At 53.3% G+C, this 21,734-nt stretch overlaps 1 protein-coding gene across 1 annotated transcript; it reads left to right on the top strand.

The window, feature by feature from the left end:
- Positions 1-450: 450 nt before the first annotated feature.
- Positions 451-2,733, top strand: LOC123154288 (uncharacterized). Its single transcript, XM_044573055.1, has 2 exons — positions 451-2,207; positions 2,385-2,733. The coding sequence occupies exon 1, from the start codon at positions 485-487 to the stop codon at positions 1,844-1,846; it is 1,362 nt and encodes a 453-aa protein (XP_044428990.1). The 5' UTR covers positions 451-484; the 3' UTR covers positions 1,847-2,207; positions 2,385-2,733.
- The last annotated feature ends 19,001 nt before the right edge of the window (positions 2,734-21,734 follow it).

Genomic DNA, 21,734 nt, shown 5'->3' with positions numbered 1-21,734 from the left:
ATTCCATTGCGGCTCCATTTATCCTTCCCATGTCTGTCAAGGGAGGGGATAATGCCTCCTAGCAGATTGAATTGATTGTATGCTATGTTGGATAAAGGAGTGTGGAAGTTTTCTATCCAGTTGTCAGATGCACAGAGACAGTTTGGGAGTCTTGGATAGCAAAAGAGTGCAGTTCTGGGAATTGTTGTTCCAATGTTTCTCCTCCCCAGCTATCTTTCCAGAATAAAGTTGCATGTCCAGAGATAACAATAATCTTCCATATGCTCTCGTGACTGAAGGACAGCTTTTGACATCGAACATTCAAATTCTGCTTAAATTCGTGCATTTCCTGTTAGACTGTATATACGTACCTCCGTACCTCTCTGTATATACCCTATATTGTACCTCTTGGTACTTCTATATATATATGAGATAGCCACACCTGTTCAGGGTGTCGAGCAGTTTCCCAAACATATCGTTTTACATGGTATCAGTTTAGGTTACGATGTCTTCCGCTGCATACACCGCCGCTGCCGCCGCCGCCACCGCCGTGGCTCCAGCTGCCGCCACCGCGGCGCCAGCTCCTGTCTCGCCTTTCCTCGCCTCCCGTCCGCTGGCAACGGTGTGGCAGGCCCAGTCCCCCGGGTCCGTCTCTTCTGGCTCCCCGATCAGATCTGAAGGGATGGGCGATCTGCCTCCATCGATCGGTGGCTCGACCAACTACGTCGTGCCGTCGTCCTACGGTGGCGCCGCGTACGCTGCCCCGTCCATGTACGGGCCCCCGGCTGCACCAATCCATCCGTCTGGGTATGCTGCCTCGCCCATGTACAGGCCCCCGGCTGCATCGCTCCAAGGCGTACTGCCTCCACAAGCTGCTCCTGTGATGACCCATGGTGTGGCGCCGCTCCAGGACGTACTTCCCCAACCGGCTCCAGCGGCGAGCTATGGTGCAGCGCCGCCGCCATCATCCACGTGGCGTGCGCCTTCCTACGGCACGGTGCAACCGCAACCCTATACGGCGCCCGCGCAGCCGATGTCCTACGGCGCTGCGTCTACCACGCCCCATGGGGGGCCTGCCGCACCTCACTACGGTGCACATACTGCTGCTCCGCCTGGCGCCTACCCGTCGCTGAAGTATGATGGTGTCGTGCCCGCGTCGCATCCGTCCATTCATGTGGATCCTGCCGTGGCGTCGTCGCCCTTCTACTTCTCGCATCTACTTCCGGTGAAGCTCTCGCGGGACAAATATTTGTCGTGGCGTGCTCAAGTGCTGCCTCTCCTTCGAAGCCGCTACTTGGAGGGATACGTGGATGGATCCCTCCCGTGCCCGCCGCCGTATCATCCGGCGTATCACACGTGGGTGGCTCAGGATCAGGCCATCCTCTCCGCCATCCAGTCATCGCTCACTCCGAGCGTCTCGTCACTGGTTATCTTCACCGCCACGTCTCGCGATGCATGGGCGGCGCTACACACCAGCTTCGCCTCTCAGTCTCAGGCGCGTGCTCATTCTATACGCACCGAGTTGGGCGAGACTAAGCTCCGCGACCTCAGCATCACGGACTACTTCAACAAGATGACCGGCTTCGCTGACACACTGGCCTCGATCGGTCAGCCGCTTCTTCCCGAGGACTTCACCACCCATGTCCTTAATGGACTTGATGACGACTATGATAATCTCGTTGAGAGTGTTCATGGTCGCGACGCTCCACTTCAGCCTCGTGAGCTCTATGCGCGCCTTCTCGGTCGCGAACAGCGCATCAAGGCGCGCCGTGCCTCCCCGAGTTTCGCCTCTGCGAACACCGCAACCCGCCGTAAACCGCAGAAGCCGTTCTCGCCGGGTGGCAAGCAGGCATCCTCGCCGCAGTAGGCTTCGCGATCTGCTCCGCCGCCGTCCATCACTGGTGGTGGCCGTCCACACGCCTGTTGCCCATGCTGTGGGGCCCCGCAGGCCTGCCAGCTTTGTGGCCTCGAGCGTCACATCGCCTCTCGCTGTCATCGCCGCTACAAGAAGGACTTCCTTGGCCTTGGCAACAACGGCAAAGGGAATGAGAAGCAGGCGGCTGCTGCAGTGGCAAGTCATGAGCACGGGCACACCCCATCCTACTCCATTGATCCGACGTGGCACATGGACACGGGGGCTACCAACCACCTGACGAGCGAGATGGGGAAACTCTCCACTCAGGAGCCATATCGCGGTCATGATTAGGTCCACACTGCCAGTGGAGCAGGTATGAGCATCTCACATGTTGGTCAGGCCTCACTTCTTACACACAACTCTAGAAAACTGCATCTTGCCAATCTTCTTAGAGTTCCTTCTGCTACACGTAGCTTGTTGTCCGTTCCTCAACTTACACGTGATAATAATGTCCTTGCTGAATTTCATCCTTTTTCATTTCTTTATCAAGGATCGGGACACGAGGGACGTTCTTCTTAGCGGGCGTCTGCGCCATGGTCTGTATGCGCTTGATGCACCGCACCCACTTCCTGCGCAGAGTCCTCCCCAGGCCTTCAGTGGTGTTCGTGTGTCGCCTACGCACTGGCATGCGCGCCTTGGTCATCCTGCTGCTCTGATAGTTCGTCATGTTCTGCATCGTCATGAGCTTCCAGTTGTGTCAAATAAAATTGCTGAAACTATCTGTGATGCCTGTCAGCAAGGCAAGAGTCATCAACTTCCGTTTTTAGAGTCAAGTCGTGTTGTTCAACACCCTCTTGAGCTTGATTTTTCTGATGTGTGGGGTCATGCCCAAACGTCTATTAGTGGCCACAATTACTATGTCAGCTTTATTGATGCTTATAGTCGGTTTACCTGGCTTTATCTTATCAAGCGCAAGTCTGATGTGTTTGATGTTTTTATCCAGTTTCAAGCGCATGTTGAGCGTCTCCTTAAGCATAAGATTCTTCATGTTCAGTCAGACTGGGGTGGTGAATATCACAACCTCAATTCGTTTTTTAATAAGCTTGGGATCTCGCACCGTGTGTCTTGTCCTCATACACATCAGCAGAATGGCACCGCTGAACGTAAGCATCGTCATCTCGTAGAGACTGGCCTGACCCTACTGGCTCATGCCTCCGTTCCGTTTCGGTTTTGGAGTGATGCTTTTTCAACAGCTTGTTTCTTGATAAATAGCCTTCCCACACGACTTCTGAAAATGAAAACTCCTCTTGAACTGCTGCTCAATGAACTCCCAGATTACACCTTTCTCAAAGTCTTTGGATGTGCATGCTGGCCTCACCTTCGTCCATATAATAAGCGCAAGCTAGAGTTTCGGTCTAAAAAGTGTGTTTTTCTCGGGTATAGTTCCCCCCACAAAGGGTACAAATGCCTCCATGTTCCCACCAATCGCGTTTACATATCTCGTGATGTCGTGTTTGATGAGAGTGTGTTTCCTTTTCGTGCACTTCCGAACGACTCTACTACTCCAACACCACCTATGCACTCCACCATACATTCGCCTGATCAATTTGTAGATGTTGCACATGCTCCTATGCTGCTTCCTAATCATGCTGCAGGTATTGGACGTGGCGCCCCGCTTGAGCTCCTCACTAATCAGGTGTTGAATGATGATCATAGCAGAGGTGTTGATCGTGTGCATGGGCCATGCATAGTGGGTCAAACCCGTCAACCCGTCTCTGCCCTGCCTGGTGTAGCCATGCATGCTGCGCCCACGCGAGCGGCTCCGCCTGGCCCGATGGCCACGCCTGGCTCGGTGGCTAATCCGCCTGGCTCGATGGTCTCCACGCGAGCGGCTCCGCCTGTCCCGATGGCCACGCCTGGCTCGGTGGTCTTCACGCGAGCGGCCGCTTTGCCTGGCCCGATGGCCACGCCTGGTCTGGACGCTAGCTCAGTGGCCGTCCCGGCTCCCGGTGGGCTTTCTCCCAATGGGCCAAACACGCCTGGCCCGACACCGCGTGGATCCCCATGGCCAACAGCCTCTGCGACTGGTTCAGTGTCGCTGGCATCTGTCGGCTCCACGTCATCCCTGCCGCCTGAGTCGAGCCAGGTATCGCCAGTACGACCTGCAGCTGTTGCGCTCCGCCCCCGCACACGCAGTCAGAATGGGGTTTTTCGCCCAAAGGAGCGCACAGATGGAACAGTTGCGTGGCTTGCCGCTTGTGTCGCTCATGCTGCTGCTGATCCTACAGCTGAGCCACACCATTTTGAGGCTGCTCTTAGGATTCCTCACTGGCGAGCTGCGATGGAACATGAGTTTCAGGCTTTATTGAAAAATGACACTTGGCGACTTGTTCCCCCTATTTCTGGTGCTAATATCATTGACTCCAAGTGGGTTTTCAAAGTTAAGAGACATGCCGATGGTTTCATTGAACGCCAAGGCACGGTTAGTAGCAAAGGGTTTCAAACAGAGGTATGGTCTTGATTATGAAGACACATTCAGTCCGGTTATCAAGCCTACTACTATCCGTTTGTTGCTCTCTCTAGCTGTTACTCGAGGATGGTTTCTTCGTCAGCTTGATGTGCAGAATGCCTTCCTCCATGGTGTCCTTGAGGAGGAGGTCTATATGCGCTAGGCCCCAGGTTTTGTTGATCCTGCACATCCTCAGCATCTCTGTCGTCCTGTTAAAGCGCTATACGGACTTAAATAGGCTCCTCGTGCGTGGCATGCGCGTCTTGGCTCAGTTCTTCGGGCTCTTGGGTTTGTTCCCTCCACAACTGACACCTCTTTGTTTCTCCTTCAGCGTCCTGAGGTTACGATGTATCTCCTGGTTTATGTTGATGATATCATATTGATCAGTTCCTCCGACGTTGCTGCTGATCGTCTTGTGACTGCATTTAGTGATGATTTTGCCGTCAAGGACTTAGGTGCTCTGCACTACTTTCTTGGTCTAGAGGTTTCGCGGTCGTCTGATGGGTTGACCCTTACTCAGAAGAAGTATTCTCTGGACTTGTTGCGTCGTGCGGGTATGTTGAAGTGTAAACTTGCTGCCACTCCGATGTCTGCGACTGATCGTCTGTCTGCCCTTGATGGAGATCCTCTCTCACCTACTGATGCTACTGAGTACCGCAATCTCGTTGGAGGTCTGCAATACCTCACTATTACCAGGCCAGATGTCTCCTATGCAGTTAATCGTGTGTGCCAGTTTCTTCATGTACCCAGGACGTCTCATTGGTCAGTGGTGAAGCGTATTCTTCGCTACGTCTGTCTCACTACCTCCTATGGATTGCTCCTTCAACCGGCACCGTCTTGTGAGCTTTCGGCCTTCTCTGATGTGGATTGGGCTGGCAGTCCTGATGACAGGCGATCCACGGGGGGCTATGCGGTATTCTTTGGGCCTAACTTGATCGCCTGGAATGCTCGCAAGCAAGCTACAGTATCTCGCAGTAGTACTGAAGCTGAGTATAAGGCAGTTGCCGATGCCACAGCTGAGCTCATATGGGTACAACCCTTGTTACGAGAGTTGAGAGTCTCTATGGCTCAGCCTCCAGTCCTTTGGTGTGATAACATAGGTGCCACATACCTTTCATCTAATCCGACTTTCCATGCTCGGACGAAACACATCGAAGTTGACTATCACTTTGTTTGGGAACGTGTTGTACAGAAGCTACTTCGTGTCAAGTTCATCCCTTCCAAGGATCAACTTGCTGACATCTTCACGAAGCCTCTTCCACAACCGCAGTTTGTAGGCTGTAGACACAATCTTAACTTGATTTGTACTTCAGGCCATAGTTAAGATTGAGGGAGGGTGTTAGACTGTATATACGTACCTCTGTACCTCTCTGTATATACCCTGTATTGTACCTCTTGGTACTTCTATATATATATGAGATAGCCACACCCGTTCAGGGTGTCGAGCAGTTTCCCAAACATATCGTTTTACATTTCCTTCATACATTCTCTAGCAATATGACCCGGTGCCTGTTCCGGAGGTATCCACTTCACTTATGCTTCTTGATCTCACTCATTGTTCCAAATATCGGCCGGTTAATTGGCCATGTCGGTCAGTTAATCGCTACTTGATGGGTCATGAAATAGCAGGTTAACTGAATTATTGGCCAAATAACTGATTTATCAGCTGATTAAGTAGAAAATTAGCCTATTTATCCCTAATCAACACCTGGCCAATACGTACCACTTACCGATATCCTGAACATTGATCCTGTAACTATAAAACTATGTGGAGGGGGTCTTCCCCACTTTTTTCTTTAATACTCCCTCCATCCCAAAATAAGTGACTCAACTTTGTACTAAAGTTAGTAGTATATGATACGCACACTCATTGCATATCCAAGAAGACAAAAATCATCGATCCTTTTCTAGCATGTTACATTTCGCATACATTGATCAAGTTTAGATGGGAAAAGGAGGCACCTTTGTTTCATTTGTTTTTCTTGATGCTTCCTCGCAACTGAGTTGAAGACACACAGATATACTGGTTTTCTGGAAGTATGTGAGACGATGCATAAGCGGTACTACCTCCGTCCGGGTTTTTAGGTCCCCTCAACCGGAACGCATGGACCAAGGCAACTTCGAACATGGAGATACTTCTCAGATCAAAGCCAGTAGTTAAGCGTGTATTTAATGCCAATAAACCAGGCCACCAGGCTCGCAATAACTACGCCTGCACCTTTCCCTGTATGCGCGCGGTAACCGTGGCTACATGGCCAATCGGGGTGATTAAAGATGCATGCATTGGCTACTTTTGGTAACTCCCCACACATCAAATCTACATGTGATGATTAACTCAGAGAGAAAATCTAGGCGCTTTCCTTGCAGGAGCCTTGTAAAATTGTTACAAGGGTATGGTATTGACGGAACCAATAAACCAGTATGGATGTAGTACTTTGTATGGAAAGAGGGGACACACCACACACGCCCCTCTTGACGTCGCTGATCATGATCCTTTTGCGGCTCTGACCCGGAGCATAGGTGTTGCCTTACCTCAAGTCTTCGCATGGTGGTGGTAGTAGAAGTAGTATGCACTAGTGCAGAACCGGGCAATAACACCGGTTCGTAAGGCCCTTTAGTGCCGATTCGGTAACCGGCACTAAAGTGTGTGCACTAAAGGTCCCCCCCTTGAGTATCGGTTCAGCACGAACCGGTGCTAAAGGGCAACCACGTGGCACGAGCCAGCTCCGGGGGCAGGGAGCCCTTTAGTACCGGTTGGTGACACCAACCGGTATTAAAAGGTTGGGGGGTTTTGGGTTTATTTTTTCTTTTTCATTTAATTTTGAGTTTTCCATTTAATTCTTTTTCGTTTGCTGGTATTTTACGATACTACATATTGTACACGTTATGCATATATATAAATAGAATTTCTAGTAGAACCGATCATATATATATATCATCTAATGTCTCACAACCACCATTAATTAATTCACACATATATACACGCATGTATGTATATATATATACAATTAGCTAGCTATATACAATTTCTCCTAATTGGTGCCTTCGGAGCCAGTGGCATTAGCCTAATTGGTGCCTTCGGAGCACGATAACAATTGGAAGTGGTTCATGGGGGCGGTAGCGGGTAAAAGTATTCTCCTTTGGGATCTATGACCTGGTCGAGCAAAAATCCCGCTATTTCCTCTTGAATTGCTTCTATGCGGTCCTCTGGTAGGAGCTTCTCCCGCACCTCTTTGAACTGTTAAGAAGGAGATCAATATGCATATGTATTAGTTGTGTGACTAGATATCGATAATGGTGTAAAAATTGTGAATAGTATTCTGACAAACGTACCCCCTGTCTTTGAGATCTGCTCCTTTCGAACGCCATCATGCGAATGTTCTCGCAAATGTAGTATGCACACAGATTATTCCCCGGCGCCTGCTTCAGGGCCTTTACGAGAATGGAATTTGATCAGATAATAATTAATCAAGCATGATAATTAAAGAGATGGCAGCTAGCTAGTACTACTTAATTACTTACCATGGGTCGATACCATTTCAGATTTCGTTTCCATTGGCCTGGAGTGACGCTGATGAACTTTGCCCAAGCCCTACCCGCCGACAAAGAAAATGAATAAATGGGTTATTAAATAGTTGTTATCAGGAAATGATGAACTAATTAAATAGGCCGAGATATAGTTAATAATGATTGAAATTACCTGTTGACTATCCCCTTCACGATGGTGTAGTCAGTTGGTTTCTTAAGTAGTGAGTCTAGTACTTCAACTGTTCCTTCATTAACTTTAATGATTAACAAGATCCATTGAAATCTGCATGCACACACATTTGCATGTCTTAATTAAGTGGGCATATGTAAGCAAAAAACATGTAGCTAGCTAGTAGGCAAAAACAGAATTTGTAGTACAAGACAGTGTGACTCACTCGAAGTTGTAAGGAAGTAGTATATCTTCATTGTATTTGAGGCGCTTGAAGAACTCTAGCATGCTTTCCTCTACACTTTTTTCGTAATATGCATCTAATTTCCATGTGTATTCATTAATGGTATTTGGGTCAATGAACCCAATGCCATAGCGTTCACCTTTTTTCATTTCATACATCTTCATCCTGCATAATATCACAGAAAAGAATATAGTGAGGATAATTACAGGTAATGATTGATCAAAATGATCACTACAGCTATCCTGAGACTTAAATTACAGAAAGAAATCACTTACAGACAATACCAACTGACGATAGATTTGTCGAGTGCGTCTTGATTGTATAACTGAAATAGTTCTGAATACTCAACGGACACAGCTTTCTCATCACTACTAGGAAAAGGGCTATAGATGAAATTAACACTAATGGCGCACCAGACACATGGTGCGCCACTACTATATACTAATGGCGCACCAACACATGGTGCGCCACTAATAATAAATTTTTTTTTCATTTTTTCAAACATACTAATGGCGCATCCAAGCACAGTGCGCCATTACTAGTTCTAACTAGTAATGACGCACCAACAACCAAGTGCGCCACTACTGTATTTTTTTATTCTTTTTTTTTGCAAAACTACTAATGGCGCACCGTGGCATATGGTGCGCCATTACTAGTTTAAACTAGTAATGGCGCACTCTGCCACGGTGCGCCATTAGTATATATATTTTTATTTTTTTTGCAAAACTACTAATGACGCATCACCAGCAGGTGCGCCATTAGTATGTAGGGTTACTAAGGGCGCATGAGTGGGTGGTGCGTCATTAGTAACCTGAGACCAGCTAGATATTTTGGACAGCCACGCCTACACACTCACTTTCCCCACGTCATTTCTTTCACCTCTTTCTCCAAGCTTGTGTCGGCTGCCTCCTCCTCACCTCATTTGCACCATAGATTCATCAAAATTAAGTGGTTAAATTACCTTTTTTGATAGGTAAGTAAGGGGAAAGCTATCTTTATGTTGTAGATCTACTTTTTTTCTTCCTAGCTCGCTCCAACAACGTGCACATGCACTTTTGGTGGCCTAGCTAGATCTATGTATGTTTGTGGTGTTTCATATGTTTGTGGTGTTGCATATATGTTTGTGTTTGCAGGTACCGGTATTTGAAATGCGATAGTTGCCAATATTTTGCCGGAATGTTGATTCATTTCCATTTCGGCGAGAATTTTGGCACTATGCATTCTTTTTGGTCCTATTTTTAGGGAAAGTCATGCCAAATTTTTTCTTGGTTCTAAAATATCGTTTTGTTCTACCCCACAGGCGACCATGGTCCACACGATGAACAAAGGCATCGTGAATAGGTTTTTGAGCTCCGCGAAGGCCGAGATGCTTCAAAAGAACGAGACGGAGATAAGATGTCCGTGTCAAAGATGCAAGCTGAAGAGCCTTATTGCGGACCCAGATTTCGGGCAGGTGCGGGACCACCTGCTCTTGCATGGTTTCATGGATGGCTATCGGTGGCAAGGTGATGAAGATGACTATGAAGTCGTCCATGGGGGCCGGGCAAGAAATGAGGAAGGGCAGCAAGACAACCACCGCGACTGGGCGGGCGAGAAGACGAAGAATCTCCAGGACATGATCATGACTGTGATGTTGTACACAGTCATCATGTAGAAGATGCCGGACATGATGATGAGGAAGATCAAGTCGAAGGGCATGATCATGAAGATGAAGATGCCGGAGCAGACGACGATGGAGGCTGGTGCAGGACCCTCATATTCAAGAGCTGCTTCTCAAGCAGACGGATAACGCAAGAGCTGCCTCCCGAGAGAAAGCCAAGCTGGATCAACTGGAGATAGACGCGGTTACTCCATTGTATGAAGGATGCAGGCCTGAGGATACCCGCCTGAAAGTAACGCTCATGGCTCTGGAGATGAAGGTAAAACACAAAATGACCGATGCATGCCTCGACGAGAACATGTCACTCTGGCACGAACGTCTTCCCAAGGAGAACAAGTGCCCGACCAGTTACGAGGAGGCGAAGAAAATCGTGTGTCCTCTGGATTTACCGCACGTGAAATACCATGTGTGCATGAACAATTGCATCATTTATCGGGACGAGCACGCGGAGTCTACCATATGTCCGGTGTGCGGCATTACTCGATACAAGAAGAGGAAGAAAGCTCCTCAAAAAGTGGTGTGGTACTTTCCTATCACTCCTCGTTTGCAGCGGTATTTCACGGACCCTAAGGTAGCAAAGCTCCTGCGTTGGCACGCGGATAGGGAGGAGAAGAAGCGGGAAGATGACGGAAATGATCCGGAGATAAATAAAAAGACAAGATGCTGAGTCACCCTAAGGATGCGAGCCAGTGGTAAGCGTTGAACTTTGAAGACCCAAAATTTGGGAACGATCCAAGGAACATCGTGCTAGGCGCAAGCACCGATGGAGTCAATCCGTTGGCAGCCAGAGAAGCACACATAGCACCTGGCCTGTGTTTGTGTGGATGTACAACCCCCCTGGTTGTGCATGAAGAGGAAGTAAATTCACATGAGTATGCTAATTGAAGGGCCGAAACAACCAGGGAACGACATCAATATGTATCTGGGGCTGCTGAAAGAGGAGCTAGACATGCCGTGGAAAACGCCAGCCAATACGTGGGACGCCGCAGAGAAAGAATATTTCCGTATGAGAGCCGCACTGCTCACGACGGTGCACGACTATCTCGGTTACAGATATCTCGCGGGGCAGGTGGTCCACGGATTTTCTGGATGCGTCAGGTGCGTGGATGACTGTTGGTGATGAACGACACCTATGGGATCACAAGAATCCCTGCTACGGTTGCGGGGCGCGGGGTCGTGAGAAGAGCGGATCTAACAGGTAGCACACGATCCGTTTATCCAGGTTCGGGCCGCGAGGATGCGTAAAACCCTACTCCTGCTTTGGTAGATTGTATATATGTGTTCTTGAGCTAGCTATGGGGCGTGAGGAGCTCCAAAAAGCCGAATCCTCCTCCTGGTCGCCTCGGGCCTCCTTTTATAGGAAAAGGGGTAGCCACAGTGGCACACAGGAGGTGGAAAGGGAATAGTGATGCGAGGTTATCCCTTGCATTACATGACAAGGCGCATTTAATGCGTCTTGCCCAGGTGTCCTTGCTTTATCGGGGACGGGGGAGAGCCTTGTCTTGTCCGTCGCCGCTCCCTCTCGTGTCGACACGCGCCCTGGCCAGCGGCGCCTGTGGTGCCATGTAGGCAGGCAGGCAGCTGAGGTGGCGCAGTGGTGGGTCTCCACGAAGATCTGCATGCCGCCACGCAGGTGCCTGCCCAGCTGGTTGGGTCGGCAGCTGCATGCGAACGGTGGTGGAGGTTTGATTGGCGTGGGCCTGATGGTGGCCCTATGGGTGTTCTTGGCAAGGGCCTTGCCGGGGCCCCGACAAGGGTCTTGCCGTGGCGCCTGCTGTCATCCCCGGCAAGGCTCTTCCGGGGGCCTTGTGGTCCTCCTTGGCTGGGATCCCGCCAAGGATCATCATCTTCTAAAGTGTGTATCTGATCTTGAATGCCTTCACAAAGATCTGCATGCCACCACGGGGATGTCTCCCGAATCCTTGCCCTATGGGGGCACTGGACTCAAGGGTAACTCACTCCGTGGGCGTGGGGCGAGCTGCCACGGCAAGGGTCTTGACGGGTTTGCTAAAACCGCCTCCCAGCAAGGATCTTGCTGGGGGGTCCGCTTCGTCCCCTTTGCTCTTTGTGGTCTTGGTCTTGGCGTCGTTCTGCTTCTCCTGAGCTTCGGCCTTACCTTGGCTCACCTCCCTTGCCTTGCCTAGTGTGGTGGTGCCCGTGGCTCAGACTGCCCGTGCACAGTTATAGGGGTGCAAAAAGTGTACCCCTCTTTTTGTACACCGACAGGAGCCCCCGGGCCTGGGCCACACGTAAGCGCAATCGCATCATTGGCTAGGCCCAAAAACGGTGCGCGGGCAGGCGGGGCTGTTTTTACCGCGGTAAGTTTCTTCGCGTGCTGCGCTTCCCACGACTCCCGCGCGTGGCGCGGCATGGGGAGGCGTGTGTGACGTGGGCGGCGTGCATGGGGCTGAGCTCTGCATGCATGCGTCACGTCGTAGTAAAGGGGGCGGTTCGCGCCTTCCCCATAAACGGAGGGAGGCGTGGAGGCGCGGCCCTTTTACTGAATGTGGCCGAGGCGTGGTCTTCAAGGCATCCACTCCCCACGATCACGGGGTGGGGAGAGGTCGCCTCACCCGTTGCCTCGGTCCTGCATGCCCGCCACGTGGCTTTCATGCGCTTGGGGTTGCGAACGGTGGAGGCGGGAAACCGGGCCGCCGCGGGTTGGGGCGGCGGGTCGGTTCCAGTTCCCTGCACCTTCCGCGTCTAGATTGGCTGAGTGGGGCGGCCGAGGCCCCACCCCGTTTTTTATAAAGAACGGGGGGGATGGTGTCCCGCATTCCTTCATCTCCTCCTTCCTTCAACTTCTGCTCCCCCTCCCATCCGTCATGGAGAGAGGGAATCTTGGTCCTTCAACGGTGGCGGCGAGGGTCGCCGCTCGACAACGCGTCCTTCCTTCTCCTGCACCCGCGGTGGCAGAGCCAGCCGCGAGGGGAAGGGGGAGGGGGCGAGGCGTGGGCGAGGTCGAGGCGCTCAGGGAAGAGGAGGACGGGGCGGCGCGTCGGCCTCGCCTCCGCAGGCAGTTCCTCCCCCCTTGGAGGGCCACGTTGGGGACTACCCTTGCGAGTTCTTCGTCAGGCTGCGCTGGCCGCCTCACCGTCGCCTTCGTCTCCCAACTCCATTTGCACGGGAGATGGAGCTGGATCCGCCGGAGTCATTGTGGCTGCGCATGAGGGGCTGCAGGATCAGTGGCACGCGGGCCCGCGTCGACTTCCCCGCCCCTCACATGATGTATCTCTGTCGGGGATGGAAGACGTTTTCCCATATCCACCGCTTGACGGAGGGGCTCACTCTCCATTTTAAGCTGATGGAGGGTGGCCTTCTCTCCGTCAAGGTCTTCGGGTGCTTTGGGACTCGTGCAAGGTGCTGCGTGGAGAGCTCTTCTGATAGTGAAGACTCCTCCTTGGGTGGGAGTGACGAGGAGGACAGCGGCATCGACGACGAGGGTAGCAGGCGGCAGGATGACGGGTCCGATTAAGTGCCGGGTGCCACTCCGTGCGGCACCGGCGACCCCATCATCCGCGTCGTCGGCTCCCTGAATTTCTCGGGGTCGTCTCCTTTGGCGACTGGCGTTGGGAGGCTGCGGAAGAGGAAGAGGGCAGGCGGCAAGGCCGTCAAGTCAGAGTACACGGGCACCGACGCCTTCGACGCGTGCTGACGTCCTGCCGCCTCATCTTGGTGTTCTCTTGGTGTCTTCTGCCGCCCGTAGCTCGCCTAGGCGCTCCTTTTGCCCTTTTCGCCTCCTTGACCTGCCTCCTGAGGAGAGGGACAAGAAAGGGATTACAGGCACCTTATCTCTTTTTAGTTTGTAAGCCTTCGGGCCTTAGCTGAATTTAAAACTTGTAAGCCCATCATTCATGTTTTTCATTCCCTATGGACTGTACCTGAGTGGAATGTTTTTAATGAAAAAGGGATGCTTGCCGGGTCATTTGTTTGTGGGTAAAACCCACGACAAGGAGTAAATCCTTGATATCTTTAAGATAAACATTTCCTTGCCCGGCAACAGGCCTTGCCGTCTCCCCACTTCGCTCGACCTTTCTCACACCTTTGGTGGAGGCAGGGATGAGGTGGGTTCAGGCTCCTTGTTTCATCCTCTTGCTGCCGCGACTACGACCAAACCTGGCCCCAGGAACGAGCCCTAGGGCCTAGAGTTAGGGGAGCACGGTAGCTTTAGGAAAAAAACGAGGTTTCACAAACCTCAGTCCATAAGGGAATGCATGATAAGGGATGAAGAACTTATCTGAAGCTGTAGCCCCCGGCAACTCTGGTTTGCCGTGGGTGAATCTTTGCTCTTGCAGCCCCCGGCAATACTGGCTTGCCGGGGTCTAGATGCTGGTCTGTTCGTCTTCTTTTCCTCCCCAAGTGGTTCGGCACGGATATTCGTGTGTCCTGTGAACCAAAGAAGACAAAAGAAAGACAAAGAGACGTACACTCGACCTCTAAGCTAGGGGTTAGTCGCCGCTAAGCACTATCAACCCTAACCAAGGACGAGACTCGACCTAGCATGCATGCTATAACTTAGGGTGCCAGCGCTTCATTTATTTGTGCTCAGGGTCTGCGCCTAGCTTTATACAAAGGGTTACATGCATCATCGGCAATGCTTGTACAAAAGGTGGCTTGCCGAGGGGCCCGGCAAGCCACGCCTCACGGGTAAAACTTGCGAAGATGCTCAATGTTCCAGGAGTTACTCACCGGAACGACATCTTCGGTCTCCAGGCGGACTACGCCGGGCCTGGTGACTCGTATTACCTGATAAGGGCCTTCCCACTTTGGCGTCAACTTGTTGGAATTCTTGGCCGATTGAATGCGCCGAAGAACAAGGTCGCCTTCCTCAAGGCTTCGGGCATGAACCTTACGGCTATGGTAGCGGCGCAAGGCTTGCTGGTAGCATGCTGCTCTCACAGCCGCCCGAAGACGATCTTCCTCAAGGAGCATTGCATCATCTTGCCGCAGTTGCTCTTGATCAAGCTCATCATAAGCGAGCACTCGAGGTGACCCATATATGAGTTCAGTGGGGAGAACTGCTTCTGCCCCGTATACCAGGGCAAAGGGTGTCTGGCCGGTGGCTCAATTTGGCGTCGACCTGATCGACCAAAGAACCATCGGCAACTCATCAATACAGCGCCTTCCACTCTTGTGCAGCCTGTCAAAGGTCTTGGTCCTTAATCCTCGCAGTACTTTAGCGTTTGCCCTCTCAGCTTGACCATTGCTCCATGGGTGAGCAACGGAAGCGAAACAGACTTTGCTGCCGAGGTCTTGGATATATTGCATGAAGGTGTGGCTTGTGAACTGTGTACCGTTGTCGGTGATGACCCTGTTGGGTACACCAAAACGGCACACTAGTCCCTTGAAGAACTTGACGGCTGACTGAGATGTGACCTTCCTCACTGCCTCCACCTTCGAGCACTTTGTGAACTTGTCGATTGCAACATACAAGTACTCAAAGCCCCCGACAGCGCGGGGGAAAGGGCCCAGTATGTTGAGCCCCCAGACCGAGAAGGGCCAGGAGAGAGGAATGGTTTGAAGGGCTTGAGCTGGCTGATGAAGCTTCTTTGAATGGAACTGACACGCTTCACACCTGGTGACTAGTGTCGTCGCATCCTGGAGGGCGGTGGGCCAGAAGAAGCCTTGCCGGAATGCCTTGCCGGCAAGGGCCCTTGACCCGATGTGGGATCCACATATGCCTCCGTGTATCTCCGCCAACAACTCCAGTCCTTCCTCCCGAGGGATACACTTCAATTTCACACCGTTCGACCTCTTTCTGTATAGGACGTCATCGACGAACTGGTACATGGTAGAGCGACGGGCTACTTTTTCCGCTTCTTCCTGCTCTTCAGGAAGTTCCCCTGTTTGGAGGAATCCGACGGTATGATGTGCCCACGCTAGAGCCCGGGGCTCGACGGCGAGGACTAAAGGCATTTCCTCCGTTATAGGAACGGCTGTCTCAACGGCAAGAGCTTGACGCTCCGCCGGAGCTAGCCGTTCCATGGCGGGCTCAGTGTCCCTGGCAACATCCTTGCCGGCGGCTCCGGTGAGCTCGGCGGGAAAGTACTTGCCGGGTCCTGATTTCCTCCTCTTGTTCTGCTCTGTTGATGGATCAACGGATGGCTGAGTTAGCTGGAGCACAAAGGTACCTGGTTCCACAGGTAGCTTGAGGACAGCGCATTTTGACAGGTAATCGGCGATATCGTTCTCTGCTTGGGGAATGTATTCAACCTGTATACCGTCAAAACGCTCTTCCAGCTTTCTCACTTCATCGACGTAGGCCTTCATCAACGGGCTCTGGTAGTCCTTGTTGACTTGCTTGACGACGAGCTGTGAGTCGCCCCTGACGATGAGCTTCTTGATTCCGAGGTCCACCGCGATCCTAAGACCGGCAAGAAGCCCTTCATACTCTGCCGTATTGTTTGTTGACACCTCCCTGGGGAAGTGCATCTGGATCACGTACTTGAGGTGCTCTTCGGTGGGCGCGACAAGTAGTATGCCAGCCCCGGTGCCGTGTAAGGAGAAAGCTCCATCAAAGTACATGATCCAACTGCAACTTGCCTCCTTGCCGGGGAGAGCAGTCTCTTGGGCTCCTTCGTCAGGTGTTGCGGTCCATTCTGCAATGAACTCCGCCAGGACTCGGCTCTGAATCATCGAAGTACGTTCAAACTTGAGGCCAAAGCTGGACAGCTCCAGTGCCCATTCCACAACTCTTCCCGTTGCATCTGGATTGTGCAATATCCGTTGCAGAGGGAGGCGAGTGACGACAGTGATCTCGTGTGCCTGGAAGTAGTGACGCAGCTTCCTCGAGGCCATAAGAAGGCCGAAGAGCAGTTTCTGCACGCCGGAGTACCTTGATCTAGCTCCCTGCAGGAGGGAACTGACAAAGTAGACCGGGTGCTGCATCATTTTCTTCTTCGGCGGCACTTTAACTGGCCGTGCCGTCTCTGCATTGGTGGTGTCGGGCTCTGTCGCTGCCATTACCTCGTCGCGAACCTCTCTCTGCGCCACTAGTGCGGCGCTGACCACCTGGTTCGTTGCCGCTAGGTATAGCAGCAACGGCTCCTGTGGCCTAGGCGCAACCAGTATCGGCGCGGAGGAGAGGTACTTCTTCAAATCTTGCAATGCTGCTTCGGCTTCTGGCGTCCACTCCATCGGGCCCGCCTTTTTCAGGATCTTGAAAAAGGGAAGGGCGTGCTCGGCAGACTTGGAAATGAATCTGCCCATGGCGGCGATGCAACCAGCAAGCCGACGCACATCCTTGATTCGCTTGGGTGCTTCAATCTGTTCTATAGCTTTGATCTTGTCCGGATTGGCCTCTATCCCACGCTGTGACACAAAGAACCCGAGAAGCTTGCCTGACGGGACGCCAAAGACGCACTTCTCAGGGTTCAGCTTGAGATTGATCTTGCGCAGGTTTGCAAATGTTTCTTGCAAGTCTGGTATGAGGGTTGCCCTGTCCTTGGTTTTGACCACTATGTCATCCATATAAGCTTCCATATTTCTATCGAGCTGGGGTTCAAAACCAATCTGGACCACCCTCGCAAACGTCGAACCAACACTCTTCAGCCCGAAAGGCATCTGTATGAAACAATACATACCACATGGGGTGATGAATGCTGTCTTCTCTTCGTCTTCTCTTGTCATGAAGATCTGGTGGTAGCCGGAGTAGGCATCGAGGAATGACAACAGATCACACCCAGCTGTGGAGTCAACAATCTGTTCGATGCGCGGCAACGGGAAGGGGTCCTTAGGACAAGCCTTATTGATATCTGTGTAATCAACACACAGCCTCCACTTCCCATTAGCCTTGCGCACTATGACCGGATTGGCCAACCACGTTGGATGGAGCACCCCTCTTACCAAACCCGCTGCTTCTAGTTTCCGGATCTCCTCTGTGATGAACTCTTGTCGTTCCAAAGCTTGCTTTCTGACCTTCTGCTTGATGGGACGCGCATGAGGACAGACAGCAAGGTGGTGCTCAATCACCTCCCTGGGAACGCCGGGGATGTCGGAAGCTTGCCATGCAAACACATCGACATTCGCCCGCAGGAAGGTGACGAGCGCGTCTTCCTATTTGTTGTCAAGGGTGGAGCTTATGGTGAAAGCTCCTCCCGTGCCGTCCTCATTGACAGAAACCTTCTTGGTTCCCGGCGGTATGGCCCTGGGCTTCTTGTTTCCGCCGGTGGAGCTCTCTGGCACGTCCTCGACGGGAGCGCTACACTCCGAAGAGGTGCACTTGCCAGAGTGGGTGTCCGAGGTCTCACTGGTCTTCTTCTTCTTCCCTCCTGGGGGCCCAGCAGCAGGAGCAAGTCCCCTAGTGGAGGCAGCTGCTGCAAGTGCTTGCTGGTATAGTTGGTCAGCGCAAATCAGCGCATCTTTCTTATCGGAGGGGATGGTGATGATCGTCACAGGTCCTGGCATCTTCAGGGTGTTGTAGGCGTAGTGTGACGCCGCCATGAACTTGGCCAGCGCTGGGCGGCCAAGGATCCCATTGTAGGGCAAGGGGATCTTGGCAACATCAAACACGATCCTCTCCGTCCTGTAGTTCAGATCGCTTCCAAAAGTCACGGGCAGCGTGACCTTTCCCTTAGGTTGGCTTCTTCCCGGGTTGACCCCCTGAAACGTGCCCGTCTCTTCGAGGTCTCCATCAGGAATCTGCAGTTTCTCGATCACGGCAGGCGAGATCAAGTTCAGACCGGCCCCGCCATCGACTAGCATCTTTGTCACCTTGAGGTTGCGTATTGTTGGTGAAACCAACAATGGCAAGCACCCGACCGCAGTAGTGCGATCAGGGTGATCCTCAGTGTCAAAAATGATAGGTGTGCTGGACCACTTCAGCGGCCTTTGGGCATCAAACGACGGCTCTGCCGCTGTAATCTCTCGCGCCCACTGTTTAAGCTGGCGGTGAGAAGTATGCAGCGAGGCGCCGCCGTCGATCGCACATGGCCTCTGTAGCTTTCTGAAACTCTTGGTCGCCGGATTCGTCGTCCTCTTCGTGATCGTCGTCTTCTGGCTTTTTGTCACGGCCCCGGGCGGGCCTCTCCTGTTGTTTATCCTTGCCGCGACGGCCCGCCTGGCCGTCACGCTTCTTGCCGGACCCCTCAGCACCGTCTTGGCCCTTCTCCTTGTCCCGCCTCTCATATTCAGCCCTCTGCTTCTCAGCGAGGAGCTCAACCTGTCGGCAGTCTTGGAGAGCGTGGCCTTTGGTGCGATGGATCTTGCAGTATCGCTTGTCGGAGTTTCCTGGCTTCTCGGCAACCGCCAAGGCCCGGCAGGCGACACATCCGGCAATTTCCTTGCCGGGGTCATCTGCCTTGGTTTTCTTGGTGGAGCCGGTGTCATCAGATCCCTCGACGGCAAGCACAGCTTTACCTTTGCGCTTCCTGTTGCGGCGCCGGCCCTTCTTCGCCGGGGCGGCAGTATCTTCATCTGAGGAGTCGGTTTCCACGCCGGCGTCTTCGCCGGGGTACTTCCTTCCCTCTTCAGCCCGGGCACATCTGTCAGCAAGAACATAGAGTTCTGCTACATCTTTCACCTTGTTCATTGCCAGCTCTTCGCGCATCTTGCGGTTACGCACGTTCTGATGGAACGCGCTGATGATGGCGGCAGGGTGAACATCAGGGATATTGTACTGTATCCGGCTGAACCTCTGTATATACTTGCGGAGACTCTCGCCTCCCTTCTGGGGAATGACGTGCAGGTCGCTCGCTTGGCCATGGGCTTGGTGGCCTCCAGTAAAGGCGCCCACAAACTCATGGCACAAATCCGACCAGGAGGAAATAGAGTCTACCGGCAAGTGCATCAACCATGACATGGCGTTGGGTTTAAGAGCCAACGGAAAGTAATTCGCAAGCACCTTATCGTCGCGGGCTCCGGCAGCTTGCATCGCAATGGTGTAAATACTGAGGAACTCGGACGGGTGGGTCTTGCCGCCGTACTTTTCGCCCATGTCAGGTTTGAAGGTGCGGTGAGTGGGCCACTGGAACTGCCGCATCTCACGGGTAAAAGCCGGACAGCCTACCTCGTAAGGTAGGCCTCCAGGGCTCTCCGGTGCCGGGTGGTTCACAGCGGGCCCTGGTCGCCTATCTGACTGGTGGCGCGCTCCGCACCGGCGCTCGATAGTGGTTCGAGCGTCTTCATGTTCTCGTTCCCGAAGGACTTGGCGCTGGTCACGGTGGGTCCGCGGGTAGGACGACGCTATGGAGATTTCGTCGCCTGCAACATCACGACGGGCTGGCGTCCGCGGTACCGGGGGAGGAGGAGGTGAGTGCACCGTGGTCGCGGCGCCGCCGGCCTTCCTGCCACTGGTGCGTGGGACCCCGTCGGAGCGTCGACCCGGGGGCTCCACCGGACTTGGTTCGTCTTTGTTGGCCACCGCAACAAGGCTTCGGATAGTGGCTCTCCATTCGTCGAGTTTCCCCATAGTGGGAGGAAAATCGAGGAGCAACTGTGCGCGCGCCAGGGCTTCTGCTGGCGTTGGTGGCAGCGAAACCTGCACGGATCGCGACGTGCTTCGACTTCTGACCATGTCAGAAGGAGCTCTATCACGACCCCGCGGTCGCATGCCATCTTCACCAGCGCCTCGGTGAGCGGGCAGGTCTTCTACCTCCCGGGAGTGGTGCTCGAGGCTCTTCCCGCGGCAACGCCCGGGGTCTTCGGCGTGATTGCGTCGTTCGTCACGCGCTGTTTGAAAGGAGCGCGCCGTCGGCGCCGGCGTGGGAGTCTTGGAGGCCCTCGCATCGCCTTCGGGCAGGGCGGTAGCGATCTTGGAAGGCCCCACGCCACCCGCGGAAGGCCTGGCTCCGTCTTTGGATTTGGCGGCGTGCGGCCCGTTACCAGGCGCACGAACATCGCCGCCTCCCAAACTCCGGCTGCTGGGACGGTGTTGGTGTTCGCGAACGGCGTCCCGGGTTCTTTCTGCGACCAGTCCGCTGCTCGCCCGAGTCGGGACGGGATGTCCGGTTTCTGACGGGCCAACCGCCACCGTCGTCTTCTTCTTGGGCGCCATGACGATGAAGAAGCGTCGAACTAACTGCTAAAGCTGATTCACACAACTGCGCCCCCTACCTGGTGCGCCAAAGATGTCGGTGATGAACGACACCTATGGGATCACAAGAGTCCCTGCTACAGTTGCGGGGTGCGGGGTCGTGAGAAGAGCGGATCTAACAGGTAGCACACGGTCCGTTTATCCAGGTTCAGGCCGCGAGGATGCGTAAAACCCTACTCCTGCTTTGGTGGATTGTATATCTGTGTTCTTGAGCTAGCTATGGGGTGCGAGGAGCTCCAAAAAGCCGAATCCTCCTCCTGGTCGCCTGGGGCCTCCTTTTATAGGAAAAGGGGTAGCCACAGTGGCACACAGGAGGTGGAAAGGGAACAGTGATGCGAGGTTATCCCTCGCATTACATGACAAGGCGCATTTGATGCATCTTGCCCAGGTGTCCTTGCTTTATCGGGGACGGGGGAGAGCCCTGTCTCGTCCGTCGCCGCTCCCTCTCGTGTCGACACGCGCCCTGGCCAGCAGCGTCCGCGGTGCCATGTAGGCAGGCAGGCAGCTGAGGTGGCGCAGTGGTGGGTCTCCATGAAGATCTGCATGCCGCCACGTAGGTGCCTGCCCAGCTGGTTGGGTCGGCAGCTGCATGCGAATGGTGGTGGAGGTTTGATTGGCGTGGGCCTGATGGTGGCCCTACGGGTGTTCTTGGCAAGGGCCTTGCCGGGGCCCCAGCAAGGGTCTTGCCGTGGCGCCTGCTGTCATCCCCGACAAGGCTCTTGCCGGGGGCCTTGTGGTCCTCCTTGGCTGGGATCCCA

Source organism: Triticum aestivum, chromosome 7A (genome assembly GCF_018294505.1).
Source record: "Triticum aestivum cultivar Chinese Spring chromosome 7A, IWGSC CS RefSeq v2.1, whole genome shotgun sequence".
Classification (NCBI taxonomy): Eukaryota; Viridiplantae; Streptophyta; class Magnoliopsida; order Poales; family Poaceae; genus Triticum; species Triticum aestivum.
This window is presented reverse-complemented; position numbering and strand designations above follow the sequence as displayed.

Bases quoted from the DNA above. Each gene is read 5' to 3' on its own strand.
- LOC123154288 (XM_044573055.1), top strand. From the start codon at position 485: ATGTCTTCCGCTGCATACACCGCCGCTGCCGCCGCCGCCACCGCCGTG.